Source organism: Australozyma saopauloensis, chromosome 3 (genome assembly GCF_035610405.1).
Source record: "Australozyma saopauloensis chromosome 3, complete sequence".
Classification (NCBI taxonomy): Eukaryota; Fungi; Ascomycota; class Pichiomycetes; order Serinales; family Metschnikowiaceae; genus Australozyma; species Australozyma saopauloensis.
Window position 1 is genome coordinate 1,266,677 of NC_086133.1, and position 17,783 is coordinate 1,284,459.

General features: G+C 43.8%; 7 protein-coding genes across 7 annotated transcripts; 3 read left to right on the forward strand and 4 right to left on the reverse strand.

Annotated features, from left to right (window-relative positions):
• Window positions 1-2,179: 2,179 nt before the first annotated feature.
• PUMCH_002727 (uncharacterized protein) lies at window positions 2,180-4,234 on the forward strand (the record flags this gene model as incomplete). Its single annotated transcript, XM_063021726.1, has 1 exon — window positions 2,180-4,234. The coding sequence occupies one exon, from the start codon at window positions 2,180-2,182 to the stop codon at window positions 4,232-4,234; it is 2,055 nt and encodes a 684-aa protein (XP_062877796.1).
• Window positions 4,235-5,053: 819 nt separating this feature from the next.
• On the forward strand, window positions 5,054-6,082 carry PUMCH_002728 (uncharacterized protein; the record flags this gene model as incomplete). Its single annotated transcript, XM_063021727.1, has 1 exon — window positions 5,054-6,082. The coding sequence occupies one exon, from the start codon at window positions 5,054-5,056 to the stop codon at window positions 6,080-6,082; it is 1,029 nt and encodes a 342-aa protein (XP_062877797.1).
• Window positions 6,083-6,307: 225 nt separating this feature from the next.
• On the reverse strand, window positions 6,308-7,471 carry PUMCH_002729 (uncharacterized protein; the record flags this gene model as incomplete). The annotated part of the gene is made up of 1 exon (XM_063021728.1): window positions 6,308-7,471. One exon carries the CDS (start codon window positions 7,469-7,471, stop codon window positions 6,308-6,310), a length of 1,164 nt encoding a protein of 387 aa, XP_062877798.1.
• A 731-nt stretch (window positions 7,472-8,202) lies between these two features.
• On the reverse strand, window positions 8,203-10,842 carry PUMCH_002730 (uncharacterized protein; the record flags this gene model as incomplete). Its single annotated transcript, XM_063021729.1, has 1 exon — window positions 8,203-10,842. One exon carries the CDS (start codon window positions 10,840-10,842, stop codon window positions 8,203-8,205), a length of 2,640 nt encoding a protein of 879 aa, XP_062877799.1.
• PUMCH_002731 (uncharacterized protein) lies at window positions 10,839-13,124 on the reverse strand (the record flags this gene model as incomplete). The annotated part of the gene is made up of 1 exon (XM_063021730.1): window positions 10,839-13,124. The coding sequence occupies one exon, from the start codon at window positions 13,122-13,124 to the stop codon at window positions 10,839-10,841; it is 2,286 nt and encodes a 761-aa protein (XP_062877800.1).
• A 524-nt stretch (window positions 13,125-13,648) lies between these two features.
• Window positions 13,649-14,449, reverse strand: PUMCH_002732 (uncharacterized protein; the record flags this gene model as incomplete). Its single annotated transcript, XM_063021731.1, has 1 exon — window positions 13,649-14,449. The coding sequence occupies one exon, from the start codon at window positions 14,447-14,449 to the stop codon at window positions 13,649-13,651; it is 801 nt and encodes a 266-aa protein (XP_062877801.1).
• Window positions 14,450-15,254: 805 nt separating this feature from the next.
• On the forward strand, window positions 15,255-17,402 carry PUMCH_002733 (uncharacterized protein; the record flags this gene model as incomplete). Its single annotated transcript, XM_063021732.1, has 1 exon — window positions 15,255-17,402. One exon carries the CDS (start codon window positions 15,255-15,257, stop codon window positions 17,400-17,402), a length of 2,148 nt encoding a protein of 715 aa, XP_062877802.1.
• Between the last annotated feature and the right edge of the window lie 381 nt (window positions 17,403-17,783).

Consider the following 17,783-nt stretch of genomic DNA (forward strand, 5'->3'; position numbering starts at 1 on the left):
GATAATCTGATCATAAATGAAGGCAATATAGCAATAATTTTTTGCAGTATTAGCTTGAGAACAAAAAAAGCCGAGATCAAAAGTGGCACTCCATGACTTAAGTAAAATATCCCTTGAAAGCTCTTGTGGCCTAGTGGTTAGGGAAGTGATTTTGCTTGTTCAAGGTATAGTTGCATGTTCCAGTCCTCCCTTAGACAGTCTTAGTTGGACCTTTTTCTATTCTATTGTTGTTCATGATGATAGTTTACACGTATACAAGTGTTATAAAGCCCTCAAAAATTGACTAATTTTTCTCTGTAGCTCGAATTTATGTTTTGTTTCAAAACTCATAAATGCTGCTATTGCGCTGGAAATAATTAGTTAAAGTAAATTCCAGGCAGAATTTGATACTCGATGTTATTTTTGATTCAAATAATTGCTTTCATTTGCTTCATCTTTATTGTGCAATCACTCAATCTAACACTTAAATGTCCCAAAGGAGTACACTTAGCTCTTCAAAAACTTTAAAACTCTAAACCCTAAATCTTTAGACTCTTTTTTATGAACGATAGTCAAAGATTGATTTGAACTTACGTTTTGGGAAAGGTATCATCCCCTTTGCCAAGAGCACTCTGAAGAGCAGGCCAAATTACACTTAGAAACTACATGAAAATTAATCCTACAGTTTTCAACACACATCTCAATCATTATGCTCTTTTCGTGTTCGTTCTGGGTATATCCTCAGTAAATAATTAGTACAAGTGTAATCTAAATGCTTCCGACGATAGCACTTAGCATCAACCATAATGGAGGATGGAGCTGTCTGTTAAATGTACTGGTCAAAATCTTCTCGAAGACTTTTGTGTAGGAGATTGCCTAGAGAAAAGGGCCTGATTTCCTCAAAGGGAATCACTACAGAATGCAAGTCATGCGATGGAAAGAAACTACCTAAAATCCTTATTTGTCTCTCAAGATCAATTGTCCTCCGGTCACAGCAATTGATCAGTGACAGAATTCACATGTTGCTCCAGCTTAGGTAAATAGCCACAGCCATTGATTACAAGAGGCAGTGTGAATAGTAATTACGAAACAAATCGGGTGTGACACTCGGGCAACACTCCAGATTAGAATATTCAATACGTCATCACCATGAACTCATGTCTGTCGCTAATTCGAAAGTCACTTCTTTCGGCCTAAGTATTCGATTCTATCCATTCCGCTACCAAATCAGGAACCACTACCAATTTAAGTTTTCATGACATCATTGATAGAACAGGCCAACCAGAACAACTCAAAGAGGCTTTAGAAGCAGTCCATCGTCAAAATGCACTCCAGAACCCCGATCTACCCCTGGTTTGCACTGATCCGATGGCAATCATGCATGATCTATATTGAGGATAATTAATGTTCGGAACACCGGCCAGCAGAGAGAATTAAGTTCATACAACGAAATTCACTGATCCAATGAATCCCAAATTACATCCATTTTAACTGCGTGCAACTGGATTATCGAATTTTCATGAAAATAGTTAAAAATGGCTGTTTTCGCTTCGCTTGAACCAATCCACAATCACGCACTACTCATTCAGCCGGTCACACACGTGATGAATGAATGAAGTTTGATCGATTTGGATGCCAAGAGTTGAAGTGGCTTCTTGATAGAGGGGAATGATGATATCACAAGGCTATAATTCATGTTTTCAGAAATTTTAAAAACAATGAACCGGTTTTTTCGAATTTGAAATCTGAGTCAGATGCCTCAGCTTCAAGTCCTTCCTGCTCTTCGGTTGTCGTATATTTACGGTCGATCCAAATTGGACTCCAACTCGAAAAAGGCTATGTGGAGAAGCAACCTGCATGGACCTGCGTCTAAACTGTGTAGAAGGGTTATGAAAGAGATTAAACTTCAGAAGAAGTAATCTCCGTTTATATAAAATGTAGAGTGTTGCGCACAAATTTTGTGGATTCTTGTTTTATTCAAAGACTTGTTGAATTTCGAAGTATTTTCTTGTGTGGGAAGTCTTCTGGTGTTAATATAGAACTGTTTCTTACAAGTCTAGCAGCCGTTCCTAGCAGACAAGATAACTATTCAAATCAATATTTCGCCACTTCTTTTCTCGATTATCATACCTTTTTTGATTGAGGTATAATCTTATTCAATCGGATTTTTTGTGTTTGAATCCGTCGTTACCTCTAGATCATGAGATTCTTGCTCCCGTTATCCATAGCGACATTGGTTTCGGCCGTTTTGATCCCTCAAGATGAGGAAAATCTGGGTTATGTGAAATTGAGAGTCAAGCGCTCGCTAGGCACCTCCCATCTTGACCGAATGCCTTCCAATGAACCATACTTGAGCAAGAGAGACGTCGACGGGAGCTGGGAAATGGAGCTCAAGAATAACCTCGTTTTCTACGAAACAGTTGTTTCAATTGGCTCCGATAATCAAAAGCTCAAGCTTGTGGTGAGCACTGGCTCCTCGGATATGTGGGTCCCTGGTGCTGGCCTTCCTTGTCCTCAGACCCGTAATCCTTACAAAAAACGAGAAGCATTTGAGGACCGAGAAATATTTGAGGACTTGGTGGTGGAAGACCTTCTAGAAAAAAGAGCCACTACGACAACCGGTAGTAGAGTTAGATCCGCTACGACCACCAGCAGTCGGAGTTTGTTCAGTCTGAGACCTTCAAGAGTTTGCTTCCAGGCTGGTACTTTCAACAACAAAACATCAACTTCGTTTCGTTTTAACACTACCGCTGCACGTTTTGAAATATACTACCCCTTTGAACCAACTGATTACGCCTTTGGGACTTGGGGTAGAGACACTGTCACATTTGGTGACATTGCCTTGACAGACTTTCCATTTGCTGTGGCAAATAAATCCTATTTGGACGTAGGATATCTTGGAATAGGGCCAATGGAAGGTGAAGTTTCTACTTACTTGTCATTTAAGAATAGTTTTGAGTATGAGAACTTTCCAATGCGCTTAAAATCAATGGGAGCTATCAAGACGAACTCTTATTCACTTTACATGGATCTGTTGGAATCACGCGAAGGGTCACTTCTTTTTGGAGCCGTTGACAAAGCAAAATATTCGGGCACTCTCCAACTGGTTCCATTCATACAATCTGTTTACGACTATTACGGGTATCTGACTTCTCAGATTGTTTTGAGTGAGTTGTCGATAAACGGAAACGGCAAAAATATCGTTATAACGGACTCGCTGCTCGGAGCGGTGTTAGAATCTGGTACTACTTTCTCCAAAATGCCAGCCGTGATTGTCGAGTCTCTAGCTCTCTCGATCGGCGGCACCTATAACTCTCGAAGTAATATCTTTAACGTCGATTGCAAGTTTGGTGGACAAGACTACAACGTTACATTTGATTTTAGTGGTGTCAAAATTCAAGTGCCATTAAGCGATTTGGTCATGAAAGTTGACGATAAATGTCTCCTCACTATTAAACCCGAATTTATTCCCAACATGGGAGAAGCTGTTGTTATCTTGGGAGACAATTTCCTTCGTAGCGCATATGTTGTGTACGACTTGGAAAATTACGAAATTGGTTTGGCGCAGGCGAAATACACGGATGAGGAAGATGTCGAGGTGATCACTGACAGAATTCCAAATGCTCTGAAAGCCTCGGCCTACTCACAAACATCCACTTTCTCGTTCACCGAAAAGCAACGGAGCGACCTCACGGCCGGCACAGCAGTTGCAAAGGAAACAATCGGCATAGCTAATGCTGCTGCAGATGCTAAAATCACATCTGATGCTTCAGCAGGACCGAAAACGATAAGTACATACGAACAGGAAGACTCAATACGCACTGGTAGTATAACAGATGGAGTCGGTGCAAAAACCACTTTCACCAGAGGACCTGGCGGACCCCTTGCAAGTGGCTCAGGTGGAAATCTTGCAAGTAGATCAGGTGGAAATATATTCGGAGATCCTATAAGTGGATCAAATGGAGGACAATTTCCTGGTTCTGGCCCTATGAGTGTTATAGGTGGCGGGCCTAATGGCGAAACCACGTTGGGTGTTCCGGACGCTAGCGGTATTACCACCTGGGCTGTTATTAATGGTGGTCCAAGCGGACCTGTCACCTTGAGTCCCAGCGGCGGAAGCAGTGTTTCTAGCCAAGCGGCAGGTGGAGGTGGAAGTGGTGGTGGACAAGCAGGAGGATTGGCCAATATGAATTCGATTCCACTTGGCTGGGTCATGGCGAGCGTCGGAATGATTTTGTCGATAGTTCTTCTCTAAGAATGTATTTAGTATGTTTAAACTGACAATTTTTTATTAAAAAGAGTCTAGCAGTCATAGATTGGCGACAATTGAACTGTATGGTAGCCTCATAATGAACATACCTTGCAAAGATAGAGAGAGATCACTGCTTAAATCAGAAATTTACGTATTGCTATGATTGGTGTTTCAGGACTTCATGTTTGAATACCTAACAAGCCAGAGGATAGCATCCACAACAAAACCTAGGATAATAAGATATCTTATGCATGATTCAACTCCATCTCTTTAATTCTTCTTTTTCTCGTACAGGTGAAAAACGTCACCTGTACTTTTGGCACTTTGGCAGATATCACAACCTAACTTAGCCCATCTCCCGAACAGATATCCTCACAACCGTCCAGAATTGAACATAGAATAATTGTAAACCAAAAAAAAAAAATCCGTCCTCATTTTGACGTCAAATTTCCAGGGTTCTCCTTGTCAGCCGTCTCTCAGGGCTCATATTTTAACGTTTTTCACCACTACAACCTCATCACAACAATCACCACTGTAACCCTCCCCAATGAGGATCACGGGGAACTTCCAGAAACGATCAAACTGAAACATTTCGTGCCGCCAAAAAAGAAATTCAAAAAACTATAAAGTCTCCCGGCTTTCCCGTCCCTCCCCCTTTTCTCTTCCCTATCTTTTTCCTTCCTTCACATACGACAATGCCCCTGCGTCTACGATTCCCTCCACACACCCTTGGTTCCGCACAGGCATATTGAGTCTTTTGCTTTCTACTACTCCTTTTCTTCTCCAACACATCGTCCATCCACCGCCGAATTGCCGCCGAAAATGTCATTTCTCTTCAAGAGAATCCCCAAAACCCCGGCCGAGTTCGTGCGCGTGCTAGAAGAGCTGCTCATCAAACTCGATTCTTCAGGAGATCCCAAAAAAGCGTTGGAGGATGTGAATCGATACTTGCGCCAGTTGAAGCTGGTGATCTCGGGCGAGGATACGTCATCGCCCCTAGAACTGGCTCATCTGCTTGCTAACGAGTTGTGTCACCTGGAATGTCTTTATTATATGGTCCTAGGATTGCGGAAGATGGACTTCGATCTGAGGAAAGACGTAGTTTCTGTGTTCAGCGCGTTGTTGAAGAAACCAAACGGGAACGGGTTGGAGAAGCCAGTGGTGCAGGCGTTGCTTCTGCAGCCTGAAACACTTGTGTTGTTGATGCGCGGGCCTGAACACGAGGAACTGGCTCTGAGTTGCGGCAAGATCTTGCGTGAGTGCATTTTGAACGAGCAGCTCCATGCGTATGTGTTGTATCTGCCTTATTTCTGGAGCTACTTTGAGTATCCGCAGCGGCAGCAGTTTGAGACCATCGCGGAGACAGTCCAAACGCTCGAGGCGCTATTGACGCGTAATCCGCGCCTTGTCGGGCAGTTTTTGGTCAGTAATAGAGAGCATTTTCTTGTGCGAATCAATTCGCTCGTGCAGTCAGATAACTACGTGCTCAAACGCCGCAGCGCCCGGTTGCTCTGTGACATTCTCCTTCAGAAAAGCTGCCAGGCATTCTTGTTCGAATACACCGATGACCCCACCAGTTTGAAAATCGTCATGATGTTGCTTAGTGATAAGCTGCGCAATGTCAATCTCGAGGGCTTTCAGCTTCTTCGACTCTTCTTTGCTAAACCGAAGAAGACGCAGAAGATCTTTGATATCTTTGTCAAAAACAAGGAGAACTTCCTCCGTTTTTTCGACAACTTCGATATCAGCGACCTCGGTGGCTCTATCTACGAAGAGCGCGACTTCATAGTCAACGAGATACGCAAGTTGCCCAACATCGAACGAGTGGAGATGGCCACGCAATCGAATTGATCATCTGTATCTGTGTTTCTCCATTCACATCATAAGAAGAGGCAGGAACCCCTTCATCATTAGAGCCGAAGCGCTCTGTGTATATTATTTATTTTTCTAATCCCAGCATTCCATGTATGAGTGTATGAACGTCATACATACATACATACCTACACAACCATATATACAAACATGCATACATAAATAAGAATCATCGATCAACATTAAAATACTCTATACACATATCTATTGGATGAGCATGGACCAGCCCTTGTATTCCTCCTCACCGTATTGGATCTTCTTGATCCATTCAGACATTTGCACAGTCAACTCACCAGCCTCGCCGGCAGCCAAAGGAACAGCAATGTCCTCACCTTTCCAGCCAATGTTTTTGATTGGAGAGACCAAGGCAGCAGTACCAGAACCGAAGGCCTCGACCAACTCACCCTTGGCGGCTCTGTCCTTCACCTCTTGGACAGTGAACTTTCTCTCGTTAACAGTCCATTCGTCGGCAGGCAATCTGTCTCTGGCCAAAGTCAAAACGGAGTCTCTGGTGACACCCTCCAAGATGGTGCCATCCAAAGGAGCAGTGACCAATTCCTTCTTACCGTCAGCGTTCTTGAAAACGAAGAATACGTTCATGGTTCCGACCTCAGTAATGTAGCCCTCCTCACCGAACAACCACAAGTTCTGTTGGTAGCCTCTGGCAGCAGCCTCCAATTGTGGCTTCACGCATGGTGCATAGTTGGCACCAAGCTTCTTGTTACCAACACCACCTGGCCAAGCTCTGACGGCATAGTCGGTGGCCTCCAAGGAAACAGCCTTGAAGCCAGTGGAGTAGTATGGTCCAACAGGGGAGGCAATCAAATACAAGAGCGCCTTGTCAGGGGTAGAGACACCCAAAGAAGCAGAGGTTCCGATGATGGTAGGACGCAAGTACAACGAGTAGCCCTCGCCCTCAGGCACGAAGCTCTCGTCCAACTTCACGAACTCGTTGATCAACTTGATGAATTCGGCAGAGTCGAAAGTAGGCAAAGCGATTCTCTCAGCAGATGTGTTCATACGGGCCATGTTTCTGTCGGGACGGAAAATACGGATCTGGTTTTTGCTATCTCTGTAAGCCTTCATTCCCTCGAAAGCCTCGAATCCATAGTGGAACACAATGGTGGATGGATCAAAGCTCAAGTTGTGGTATGGAGTGATGGTTGGAGCAGCCCAACCTTTCTCGGCAGTCCATTCAACCTCCAAAATGTGGTCGGTGAAGGTCTTACCGAACACCAACTGTTCCTTTGGAACTTTTTCACGCGGCGTGGTGGTTTTGGTGATGGTCAATTTGGATGCGTTCAAGGTGGCCATGTTGGACAATTTTCTAGTCTGAGTTCCGATATTCCAGCGTCTAATAAATGACATTTGATGGGGGGAGCAAGAAGAGGAAGTAGATGGTTGTTCTATTCCTGTGTAGGCGCGATGATATGGGTTCGACTGGGAGTGAAAAATTCAGGTGCGGATCTGGGGTTTATATACCCGGACTGAGGGGGAAACCAAAGAGTCATAATGCCGCGAATAACCGAGAAAGGCTATGACTGATTTGGTTTTGAGTTTGAGTTAGGGGTTGTGTGTGTGGACGGCTGGTTTTTTTAACTCAAGGGGTAGGGCTTTTTGTGTAATTCTTTATTGTTAACAGGCCTGGGTTATCGTTGGGGGAGGACACTTTGGTGACTGCTATCTGGCCGATACCGGCGATAGTGTATGCGCATAAGACAACCACCTAAATAGTTGGGTGAGTTGGCGGGAGGTGGTCGGTAAATTGGAATTTTTGCGTTTAAGTTTTGCGTTGGCTGTTTTGATTTCTTTTCGTATTTTAGTATGTGGTTTTCCGACTGGTTGATGGGTGTATGCTTCTGATCGGAGTTAAGATAAGATGATAAGAGAATGAGTGAAAGTTACATAAATGGAGATTTAATGATAAATCCATCATACTCAGGGTGGTTCTTGGATCGCTTAAAAAATCTATAACTTGGTAAAATATCATGATTACTTTTGAGACAGTTTCATAGCGCTATCCACTTGTTAACAGGCTTCATACTACAATTGGAAGTTTCACAGTAAATCTATAAATATACCTTCAAATTTTGTTCATGCTAGTACGCTTTTAGGTTTTCAACGAGACGTCCCTCAATTAGGATCTGGCCCCTTTCATTGATCTTAAACGCTGCCAGGCTCCGCAACAACGAAGCGCCCTCGGTCCAGAGCGTACCATTGGCCATTATCCGGTGTCCGTTAGCCATATGTACACGATAGAGATCCGTGCTATGACGTTCATTGCTCTTGGGTGGCACCACTGTATTGTCTCTTGTAATGCGATTCTCTACCAACTTCTCCAATTTCAACCTACCTCCAAACTGAGGCATCACGAGATCGTTTGTTTTGAATATATGCTTGCGCTGTGTCTCGTGTACTCTGTAAATTTCGTATGCTTCTGGCCGTACTAACTTGCCAATGCTAAAGTCCATACTTGCAGTAGTGGCTATCCTTCGACTCCTAGGTTCCCTCGAGAAACACTGCGTTTTCAAAAAGCTGGGTGTGAGCTCGATCACACTGTTATTGCGATACGGCTCCAAATGGGCTGGTCTTACGAGAGTAGTGGCCAGATGGTTGTTGAGCGCGAACAATTGATCCCAATCGCAGAACCCAGAAGACTGAAAATGCTGATCGGGATCTGATCGCCATTGCTGGGGCCTGACCTCACATACTTCGAGTGCTTCTGCAGCAGGTCGCAAGTTTGAACCGAATAAATCATGGCGCTCCATCTCTACAGGCGGAGCCGGGTCTGTAGGTCCAGTTCCTCCGAAAGTTTTGATGATTTCCAGCCACATGCTGCTCAAAATACCATTGTTCAGAAAGTTGGTGTAGTCAATGCTCTTTGATATAAGGTTCGACTTGAAACTCTCTCGGCTTGTTGCTCCGAATTCTTCTCGATACCATAACGGGTGTGCTTCAGTAGAAAAGACCCAATTTTTGCGGCTCATTGATTTTCCGTGAACATAACTGTCGTTGCCCTCGTCGAAAAGAAGATACAAGTACTTGAGCAGCTCGCCCAAAACAAATGTCTCCATTCGATTCTGCTTCAATCCGGTTCGGATGTCTTGGAAACCAGAAAATCCACAAGTTGTCTTGTACTGTGTCTCGAACAAGGTCAAAATGCGTAAGCCAATCTGTAAATACATCGGGTCTTTTGTGGCACGGTACAAATAGTATGTCGACTCAATGAACTCCGGTCGGAGTGGATACCATTCCAAAGGAATTGCGGCTTTGACTTGGTCCTTAAGCTTGTCCTTGGGAGTGCTCAAGGATCTCTCTTCCCATCTTTCGGGAATAGAATCGAAGTGGTCCCAAATTTTCAAAAACACTAGGTGCGTAGATACAGCATCACTAAGCCGTCCGGCTAGAACCTGTAACCCGGGCCAGAATGCACTTAGCAGATCTATCCATAGGTTACTTCTGTCTGGAGTGCTAACCTGGACATTGGAAAAAAGCATCCAGCTATGGTCCGTGGTAAATACAGCCAGATGAGACATTAGCGCATTGTATGAGAGGGCAAATACATCCCAGAAACGTTGATCTTGCAAGACTATGGACGCCTTGACAGAGTATTCGTAGAAAGAGTCCACCAGGGCACCTACGCCAGTGACTACATCCAACCATTTATTGGAAGCTGGGTCTACAGTCATGGGAAGCAAGCCTAGTTCCAGTCTAGTGCCCCAAAGCTTCCAGAAGGTGGCATTGGTGAGTGTTTCGAAGCGCTCATCACCTGTGAGTTTCAGGAGTAACGAAAATTCGAGTAATGGTGTAGTACATCCAGCAGTACATCCAATGCGATCAGCTGAAGACGGAACGCCGTCTAGGCCCTTTGCTAGATTAATTCGCGGGAGAGGTAGACTTGTACTAGTATTGTAGGATGGAATAAGTCGGAGCCCAAGGTCGTACGCCATTCTAAGTAGAAATCCATCGTACTGGGATATTATCCTTATTAAAACTGGATCCTTTTTAGTCAAAACATTGTCGGTAAGTGCCAAATGGGCCAGAAGAAGCCCGCCCATCCATCTGATCGACGCTTCAAATACCTGAACCACATAATCCTGGTCAAAAAACGAGACTTCATTCTTCTTTAAGTATTTGAGCACGCGCTCCAATTGCTGCCACTCGCCCATAATCATGAGTGTGTCTAGGGAATCAAGAATGGTTGAAGAGACGTTTCCCATGGCATCATTGTGAATACTCGTGGGATCGGCAAATTGCGGGCCATACGGCTCGCAAGTGACTGGAAGCACCTCATCTGCTGGAAATCCATATGTCATGTACGAGTCCCAGCCATGATTGAAGAGAGTCTTTGTTCTGTTCTTAAGTTCACGCAAATGCAGCGGCGTGAACGCAGAATGCTCCGCTTTTGGCACCTCTCCTGCTTGAATAGATGCAGCACAAAGCCACGGTAGTAGAACTATGGAGAAAATATGTGTGGTTCTCATTTTACCGTGGGATTGTGGTCGAAAAGAGAAGAAGAAAGAAATGCGAGATTGAGAATACGTGGGGTGACCGGGACAGTTCACAAGGCGAGAACAAAAGGAAATAATAATTCGTTCTATGTTTCGTGGTACAGTTAAAATTAAATTGACACGAATAATGGTGTTTAAAGGATTTTTGCAGCCACTACAAGGGATAGATCTACATAGGACAAATGAATTGACATTATGAAATTTTTCACTATAAGCCATGCAACTCATTCGACTCGATAAATTGCATCTGCAGTCTGTGCTGCTTGACGGGCCTCGATGAGATCATGAACTCTGACTACATCTGTGCCCTGCTCAATACATGCAACAATAGAAGCCGCTGTAGGCACAGCACGGTCTGCTGGCTGTGGGGTATTAGTGATCTCGCCCAAGAACTTCTTGCGACTCGTTCCCATCAACAATGCCATTCCGTGGAAACTGACATATGAGTTCATGTCCGTGTTCCATTGGGCATACCTTTTGACGCGCGAACAGTGACGAATAAGGGCCAAGTTCTGCTTGCCGTTCTTTGCAAAACCAATGCCAGGATCAACTATGAGTTGCCATTTCCGCACACCCTTTTGGAGAGCTGCAAGCACCTGAGTTGAGATCTCTCTGCAGACTCCACCCAAGAGGTTTTGGGTTGAATCTGGAAGCGGATTGAGAAGGCCGTTCTTCTCGTCTATAAAGTATTCCACGACCGTTTCAGGAGTAGGGTTAGCATCATACACGGTCATCTTGCTCATGGTAGCCGGAGTGCCTCGTGTGTGGTTCATCACGTATCCACAGCCAGACCTGGCAACAAAGGCAAACATGTCTTTATCAAAAAGACCCATTGAAATGTCGTTGATAATGTCAGCACCGGCCGCTATAGCCTTCTCGGCTACTTGGACACGATAGGTGTCCACAGAAATGAAAATCTTGTCAAGAGTTCTGTCCAGACGTATAGCCTCAATAACTTCTACAACCCTGCTGAGCTCGTCTTCCACAGATGGAGCAGTGCTACCTGGACGAGTGGATACTCCGCCCACATCAATGATCGTTGCACCTTGATCTTTCATGTAGTGAGCAGTTTTCAAAATCTCCGTTTTGTCTAGATTAAAGCGCTCTCCTCCATCACTAAACAGGTCAGGTGTCACATTAAAAACTCCCATGAGCATTGTAGGTGACAGACCATCTCTATTGAACTCCAATAGACGGCCGTGTGCAGTTGGCACGAGTTGTATGAGCTTACATGATTCTTGAACAGAAACATCCGCTGTTTGATGAAGAAGTCTAGCGAGGTGGGTGTGTATAGACTCGGCCGTCACTGGATGAATGAAGTCTGGGGGAAGAAGCTCACACAAGGGTTGGAGGACAAAGGTACGATCAAGCATTGCTTTATGGGGCACGGTCAAGCGTGGCGTGTTTACAAGAGCTTTGTCAAAGAGAATGAGATCCAAGTCGATGGAGCGAGGTCCATTTTCGAATTCTTTAGTGCGTTTGAGCTGCTCGTACTCAATCTCTTTGAGAAAGTCAAGCACCTCGTGCGGATTCATGTCAGTCACCGAAAGCTTGACCACACCGTTGTAAAAGTCTGGTTGATCCAAATGATACATGGGTTTGGACACATACAAAGCCAGGGTGCTCTCAAGCTTGATTTGAGGGTGTTGATGGAGAAGATCCAATGCCTCATTAATGTTCTTGAGTTGTTCGCCTTCATTGGAGCCGAAAGCCACATACACAGAATGACTGCCAGAAAATTCGTTTTGTGAGGTGACAGGTAGATTGAAATGCGACTCTTCTCCAGAAGACTCAACAGAAGTCAATGGATCTTCTCCGGCTAGTTCGGCCCTTGTGTATTGACAGGAGACACCTACTCCATCCGTGTAAACGATGGCATTGGGTTTTGTTACTTGCACCAGAGCCACCTCCACCGTCGGGAAATTCTGAAAGATCCATTGGCATGTCAGTTTGACCAATGCTTCTACGGTCTTGAAATTAGTCAGTTCAATGTAGTTCTGAACAGACTCGGAAACTTCGCCCACAGCTACGTGTGTGTTTGAGCTTGTGAACGTGAGATCTAGTGTCACATACTGGCGGTTTAGTCTTTCAAAAGTGAATATTCCGATAAGCGACAATGCCCGGAGACCGCGGATCTCATATGTACCAGCAGTTCCACAGTTTGTAGTATACATTGCAGGAGCTCTAATGTCGATTTTTGGTGCAGATACAGCAACTTTTACTTCAGAACAGGCCTTTCGTTCTTGTTCTAGTAGATTGAATACGGCATTGCCCACTCCGCCGAGTGAGCTAAAGTTTCGTTGATAATTTTTCTCGAGAAATTGCAGAATTTTAGTCGAGATCACTAGATAATTAAGCGAGTAGTGGAGATCGTCAGTCTCCAGCGCTTTCGAGAAATCTGTCAGAAAAGTGACATCAACTGACACTGGATGCGGTACTGGTTTCTTCCAGTGGTCAAGTCCAACAATAGCCAGGGACAGAAGACCCGAGATATGGACCTGATCTGGCATTTTCTGACTTCGTAGCGGAGATATCGAGAACGTACGTTTCTGCAGAAGAAAGACCCTAAAAGGGAGAAAAGTGAATGAACGCACTTTGGAAAAAGCGGTAATAGTAATATTCAATGCTGCAGAAAACGATTTTCGCGGAGCGGCGCTTCTTATTATGGCTCAATGGCGTCAAATCGGGAATAAAGTGTAGTTCTGAGTTGGTGAAAAACACGAATCTGGAGAACCGAAAGCTCTAACCAATGCAATGAGCTCATTTGAGGTGGTAGAAGCTTTGAGAGATTCTGGCAGTATTCTGAGCGGTCTTGAATTTTCTTTAAAATTTCTGGCACAGGTTTCCTTTGGTCTTGGGTGTTCGGCTTAAAGAGTGAGTCATACTGGCAAGAAACCGGAAAATGAAGATACGAAGTGAGACTCCTGCTTATGATTGTTCTTTTAAACTGCGTGAAAAATCGCATGATTGTCGTAATCTGGTCAACTGAGTTGGTTCTCCATTTGCAGTCCAAAGACAAGTGGTGCATTGTCGTCTAAAGCACTTGAAATTCCTCAAAATTCAAATCATCAGCAAACTCTTCCTCATCAGCAACATGGCACCCATAATCGACCGTCTCTTTCATGAGTTTTTCCGCCTCAGCTTTCAGAAGAGACATATCATCCATGATTAGCCGAAGTATGACTTCATTGGCAAGCACATAGGTACAAAACATATCCTGAGTCCAGTAGTTGAGAGTTTTGTTTTTTGTTTTGGCCAAGAGACCCGAGTATTCTGCCTGAATTAGAGTAGAAATGAACGTTTGACGCCGTAATCCATAATATCCTCCAATGTAGCGATCCCAAGGGATATCCCACCGCTCATTAGATGTCATTGTTGTATGAGGCAGCTTTTTCCGCTGTTCAGAAGCATGAGTGTAGTGATATGAGAGCTCTTCTTTTCCTTCAAGTAGCTTAGGAATGATAGGTAGCACTTGAGAGACCCGGCTTTTGAGCTCTTTCTTTGATATGGGCACTGAAAACTTTTTTGATGAGTATTTTTTCCTGATTTCCTCAGTTTTGGTGGAGTCAAGGTCACCTTTAAGTATTTGCAGTGGAAGCTGCGAAATCTCTGTGTTTTCAAGTAATGAAGACCTATTTTTCTCCTGTAGAAGTATATCTAGCTTGGCAAAGTTTTCACTTTTCATGTTTGATTTCCCCACAAGCGGCTCAATGGCAATTAATTGTTCAACTGGTTTCTTCTTGTGAACATACACCTTTTTATGCACAGACAGCTTCTTTTTGTTCGGTCTTCGGGCATTTTCAAATATTGATAGAGTCAGCTTTGAAGTATTCATACTGGAGACTATTTTCTGTTTCGTAAAAGCGACTTTTCAGCTATAGCTGTTGAAGAAGTGAAGTTGAAGTTACGGAAGCACACCGGGAAGAAAAAGAGCCGCTTGAGAAAATCGGCTTTTGAAAGAAATTAAGTGAAGATTCAATTGATGATCATCTCTCACCCAAAAACGCGTCTCTTCTTTAAATATCTTTTAAGCCCTTTTGCACACCCAGAGTAAGTACGAACTTTCGAAGCAATCGATGGATGTCAAAGTAAAAACATTTCATTTTTTCAAATGTCTTAAAATATTAGACTAGATTTCCGTTTCCATTCATGTACTGGTGGGTGTTGATCACTTTGTCCTGGTGACAAATAGATCAAACATTTGAAATGAACCTAGTTGGTGACTGGGAACAGTAAACACTCTAGGTAACTTATTTTCATCCACAATAGATTCGGTTTCTTTCGGATTAGATTGTCGCGATTCATCGGAATTGGCTGCAAATTGATACCCAGTTATATCCCGTTTGAGCAATACCCGTTCAAATTTAACTTTGAACGCATGAGATCTCATTAATTATTATCTCTCTGTTCAATAATTTGTCTCTATGTCTCATACCAGCAATTGTGTCTCCACAGTGGCCATCGGTTTAAGTCATTCTTTTCCCACAATATCTCCTAGATGATTCCGTTCATACATGGTTACAGCTCATATTTGATATAAGCATTGATTTTTCAATTGGATTTTTTTTCTTTTTCTGGTTCCTGCCTAATAAACACCCATTTGTGGTTCCGATGATCATCTCATCGCCAACTCCTCTAATATGGATCTAGAGGAGGAAGTACTAGATGAAAAGTCGAAGTTAGCGGTGTTGCATTTCCGTTCAGGGAGCTACACCAAAGCGGCCGAGCTTTTTTCCGAGCTTGTGCGGTCAATGGATGGTTATTCAGAAACATACTTGGCTTCAGCTAGAACGCGTTACAATCTAAGTGAAAGGCCAATTGTTGGGTCCTTGATCCATCCAAAGTTGCTCCAAGTGTTGGATCAACGAGCTGCTACATGGGAAAAATTGAAAGATCCCCAACGGGCTTTCCGGGATGCTAAGAAGATGATTTCTTTAGATCCTACGAGTTGCAAGGCGTACCTCCGCTTGGGAAAGCTCTATTTGAAGGAGGGGAAAGAATTGGAGGCCTACAAAACTTATCAGCGTGGTGTATTTACTATTGAGCGTGCAATCGAGAAACTCGGGTTGGAAGTACTGCCGAAGCTTATTGCACAACTCAAGGAGCAGTATAGAAAGCTCAATCGGGAACTAAAGGCAAAAAAGGAGTCTTCTGTAAATGTGGCTCAGCAAATAGAGCAGAAAAGGACCCAACAGAGGCGTTTGGATGAGGTAATTCCTGCTAAGCGACCAAAGAAGGACACTACTCCTCAAAGGAATCCACTAGATCCATTTCAAATTCTTCCTTTCGAAATAGTTGAGCATATATTCCGCCAGGTTCCAGGGAAAGACCTTTTCAAGTGTCATCTTGTGTGTAAAGGGTGGTATACTGGACTCACCCACATGCCAAAATTGTACAGGGACTCATTTGTATTGCGGCATCGTGTCAATGCCCGCGAGTACTTCTCGGGCCTTCAGTTGATGCATCGAATTGAGAAAAACCTGGCACTGCCCTCATTGCGTCTCATTCGTCTCGGCGCTACGAGAGACGTAGACAATCTCGGTTACATTTTGGAAAGCATCATTACAGAGAAGACACTACGAATCAAGAGATTGGAAATTGTCAATCTCGATATGAATATCGACCTTTTATTTCAGAAACTACAAAAAAAGGATTTCGAGCGCCGGGGTTTGGAATCCATCGAGAGTTTGAAATTGGGTATCAATACGTCAATCTATGAGTCAAAGCCACTTTTGGAACTTTTTCCAAATTTACAACGCCTCGAAATTCTTTGCTTGGATTGCAAACTACGAGGATCCAGCTACAAAACTCTACTTCAATCAAAAGAGTATAATCATCTCATGTACACTGCGGGCCAGCGTATAGAGTCAAACATTTGTAGCCTCACACTTGTCAACAATCCGGGCCTCATAGAAGCGAATCAGCCAGGAGTTCAGGTAGGCTCTCTGACCTTTCTAGCCTCACCACCTCTTTTGGATGTCCGATATCCAGAACTAGAGGAGTACACATTAGTTGGATATGCGATAACTCCCGCTCGATACGGTCTCCTATTTTCTCACCTTCTCTCTGCATCTGAGCTGCTCCGTGCGCTTTACTTTGAGCAAGTTGAAGGGCTTACACTTCACGATTTCTTGCAATTCATCTGTGTTGCTAAACCTCGATGTAAGCTCAAAACTCTCACCGTTCGCAATGCCACTGCAGACGAAGCATTAATTGAGACGTTCAACGTTCTGGACTTCGGATGTCTCTCAGAACTCAAATGTCTAGACATTTATGACTCCTCCATCAGCAACAAGTCTCTCCTCAAACTCTTGGAGCTTGCAAATCAGGAAGGCGCACTTGAACATATAAATCTAGGCCATCCAGAGAAAATTGCCCTCACTAATGATCGGAGGAGCATGGGCGGAGACAAGCTAGACTTTTCGGTGCTTCTACAGGCCGTGCCCAACCTTCAGAGCCTTGTTCTCTGCGAGCAAGATCTTGACAATTATTCAATGCGCCAATTTGCAACAGATTTGAGTCGTGTTCGTGGAGCATCTTGGTCTTTGCAATACTTGGACCTTTCTTTCTGTCAAGGCATTGATGGAGTTGGTCTCATGAGTCTTCTTGGTGGCAACATCCCACGAGTGAAAACTCTTGTTTTAGATGGCCTTGATATAAATATTCAAACGCTTAATTATTGTGTCAAAAAGGGGTTGGTCGGTGAGATAAAGTGCGATCCACAGAAGCAAAAATGGATCCAATATGGAGTCAACAGTCGCATTATTCCCAATTTATCCAAAAGATGAGCCGGTGGGAGTGAATGCGGTATTGAGCTAGTGTGAGAAAATTACAAGGACGTAGGCTCCTAGAAACAAGTAGACAGAGTCATGGTCGAATACATGATTTTACAGGAACGCTCATATTTATGATGGTTGTGAGAGGAATCTAACACCATAACTATGTATTATTTTACTCATAATACTCATGTAAGGTGCTGCAGGAATTCAAGGCGTTTGTGTGTTGTCATGTAAAGCTATGTTAGTCGGCACTATTGGGATGGTCCAAGTGCAAGTTATCACGGTTCTTCCCAAATTTGCAAACTGCGTTTCTATTTTAAATTGGTTTAAAAGCAATAGACAGCCTTACGGCTTAAATTTGAGATATATTCGAAATCCAGTATGAACAAC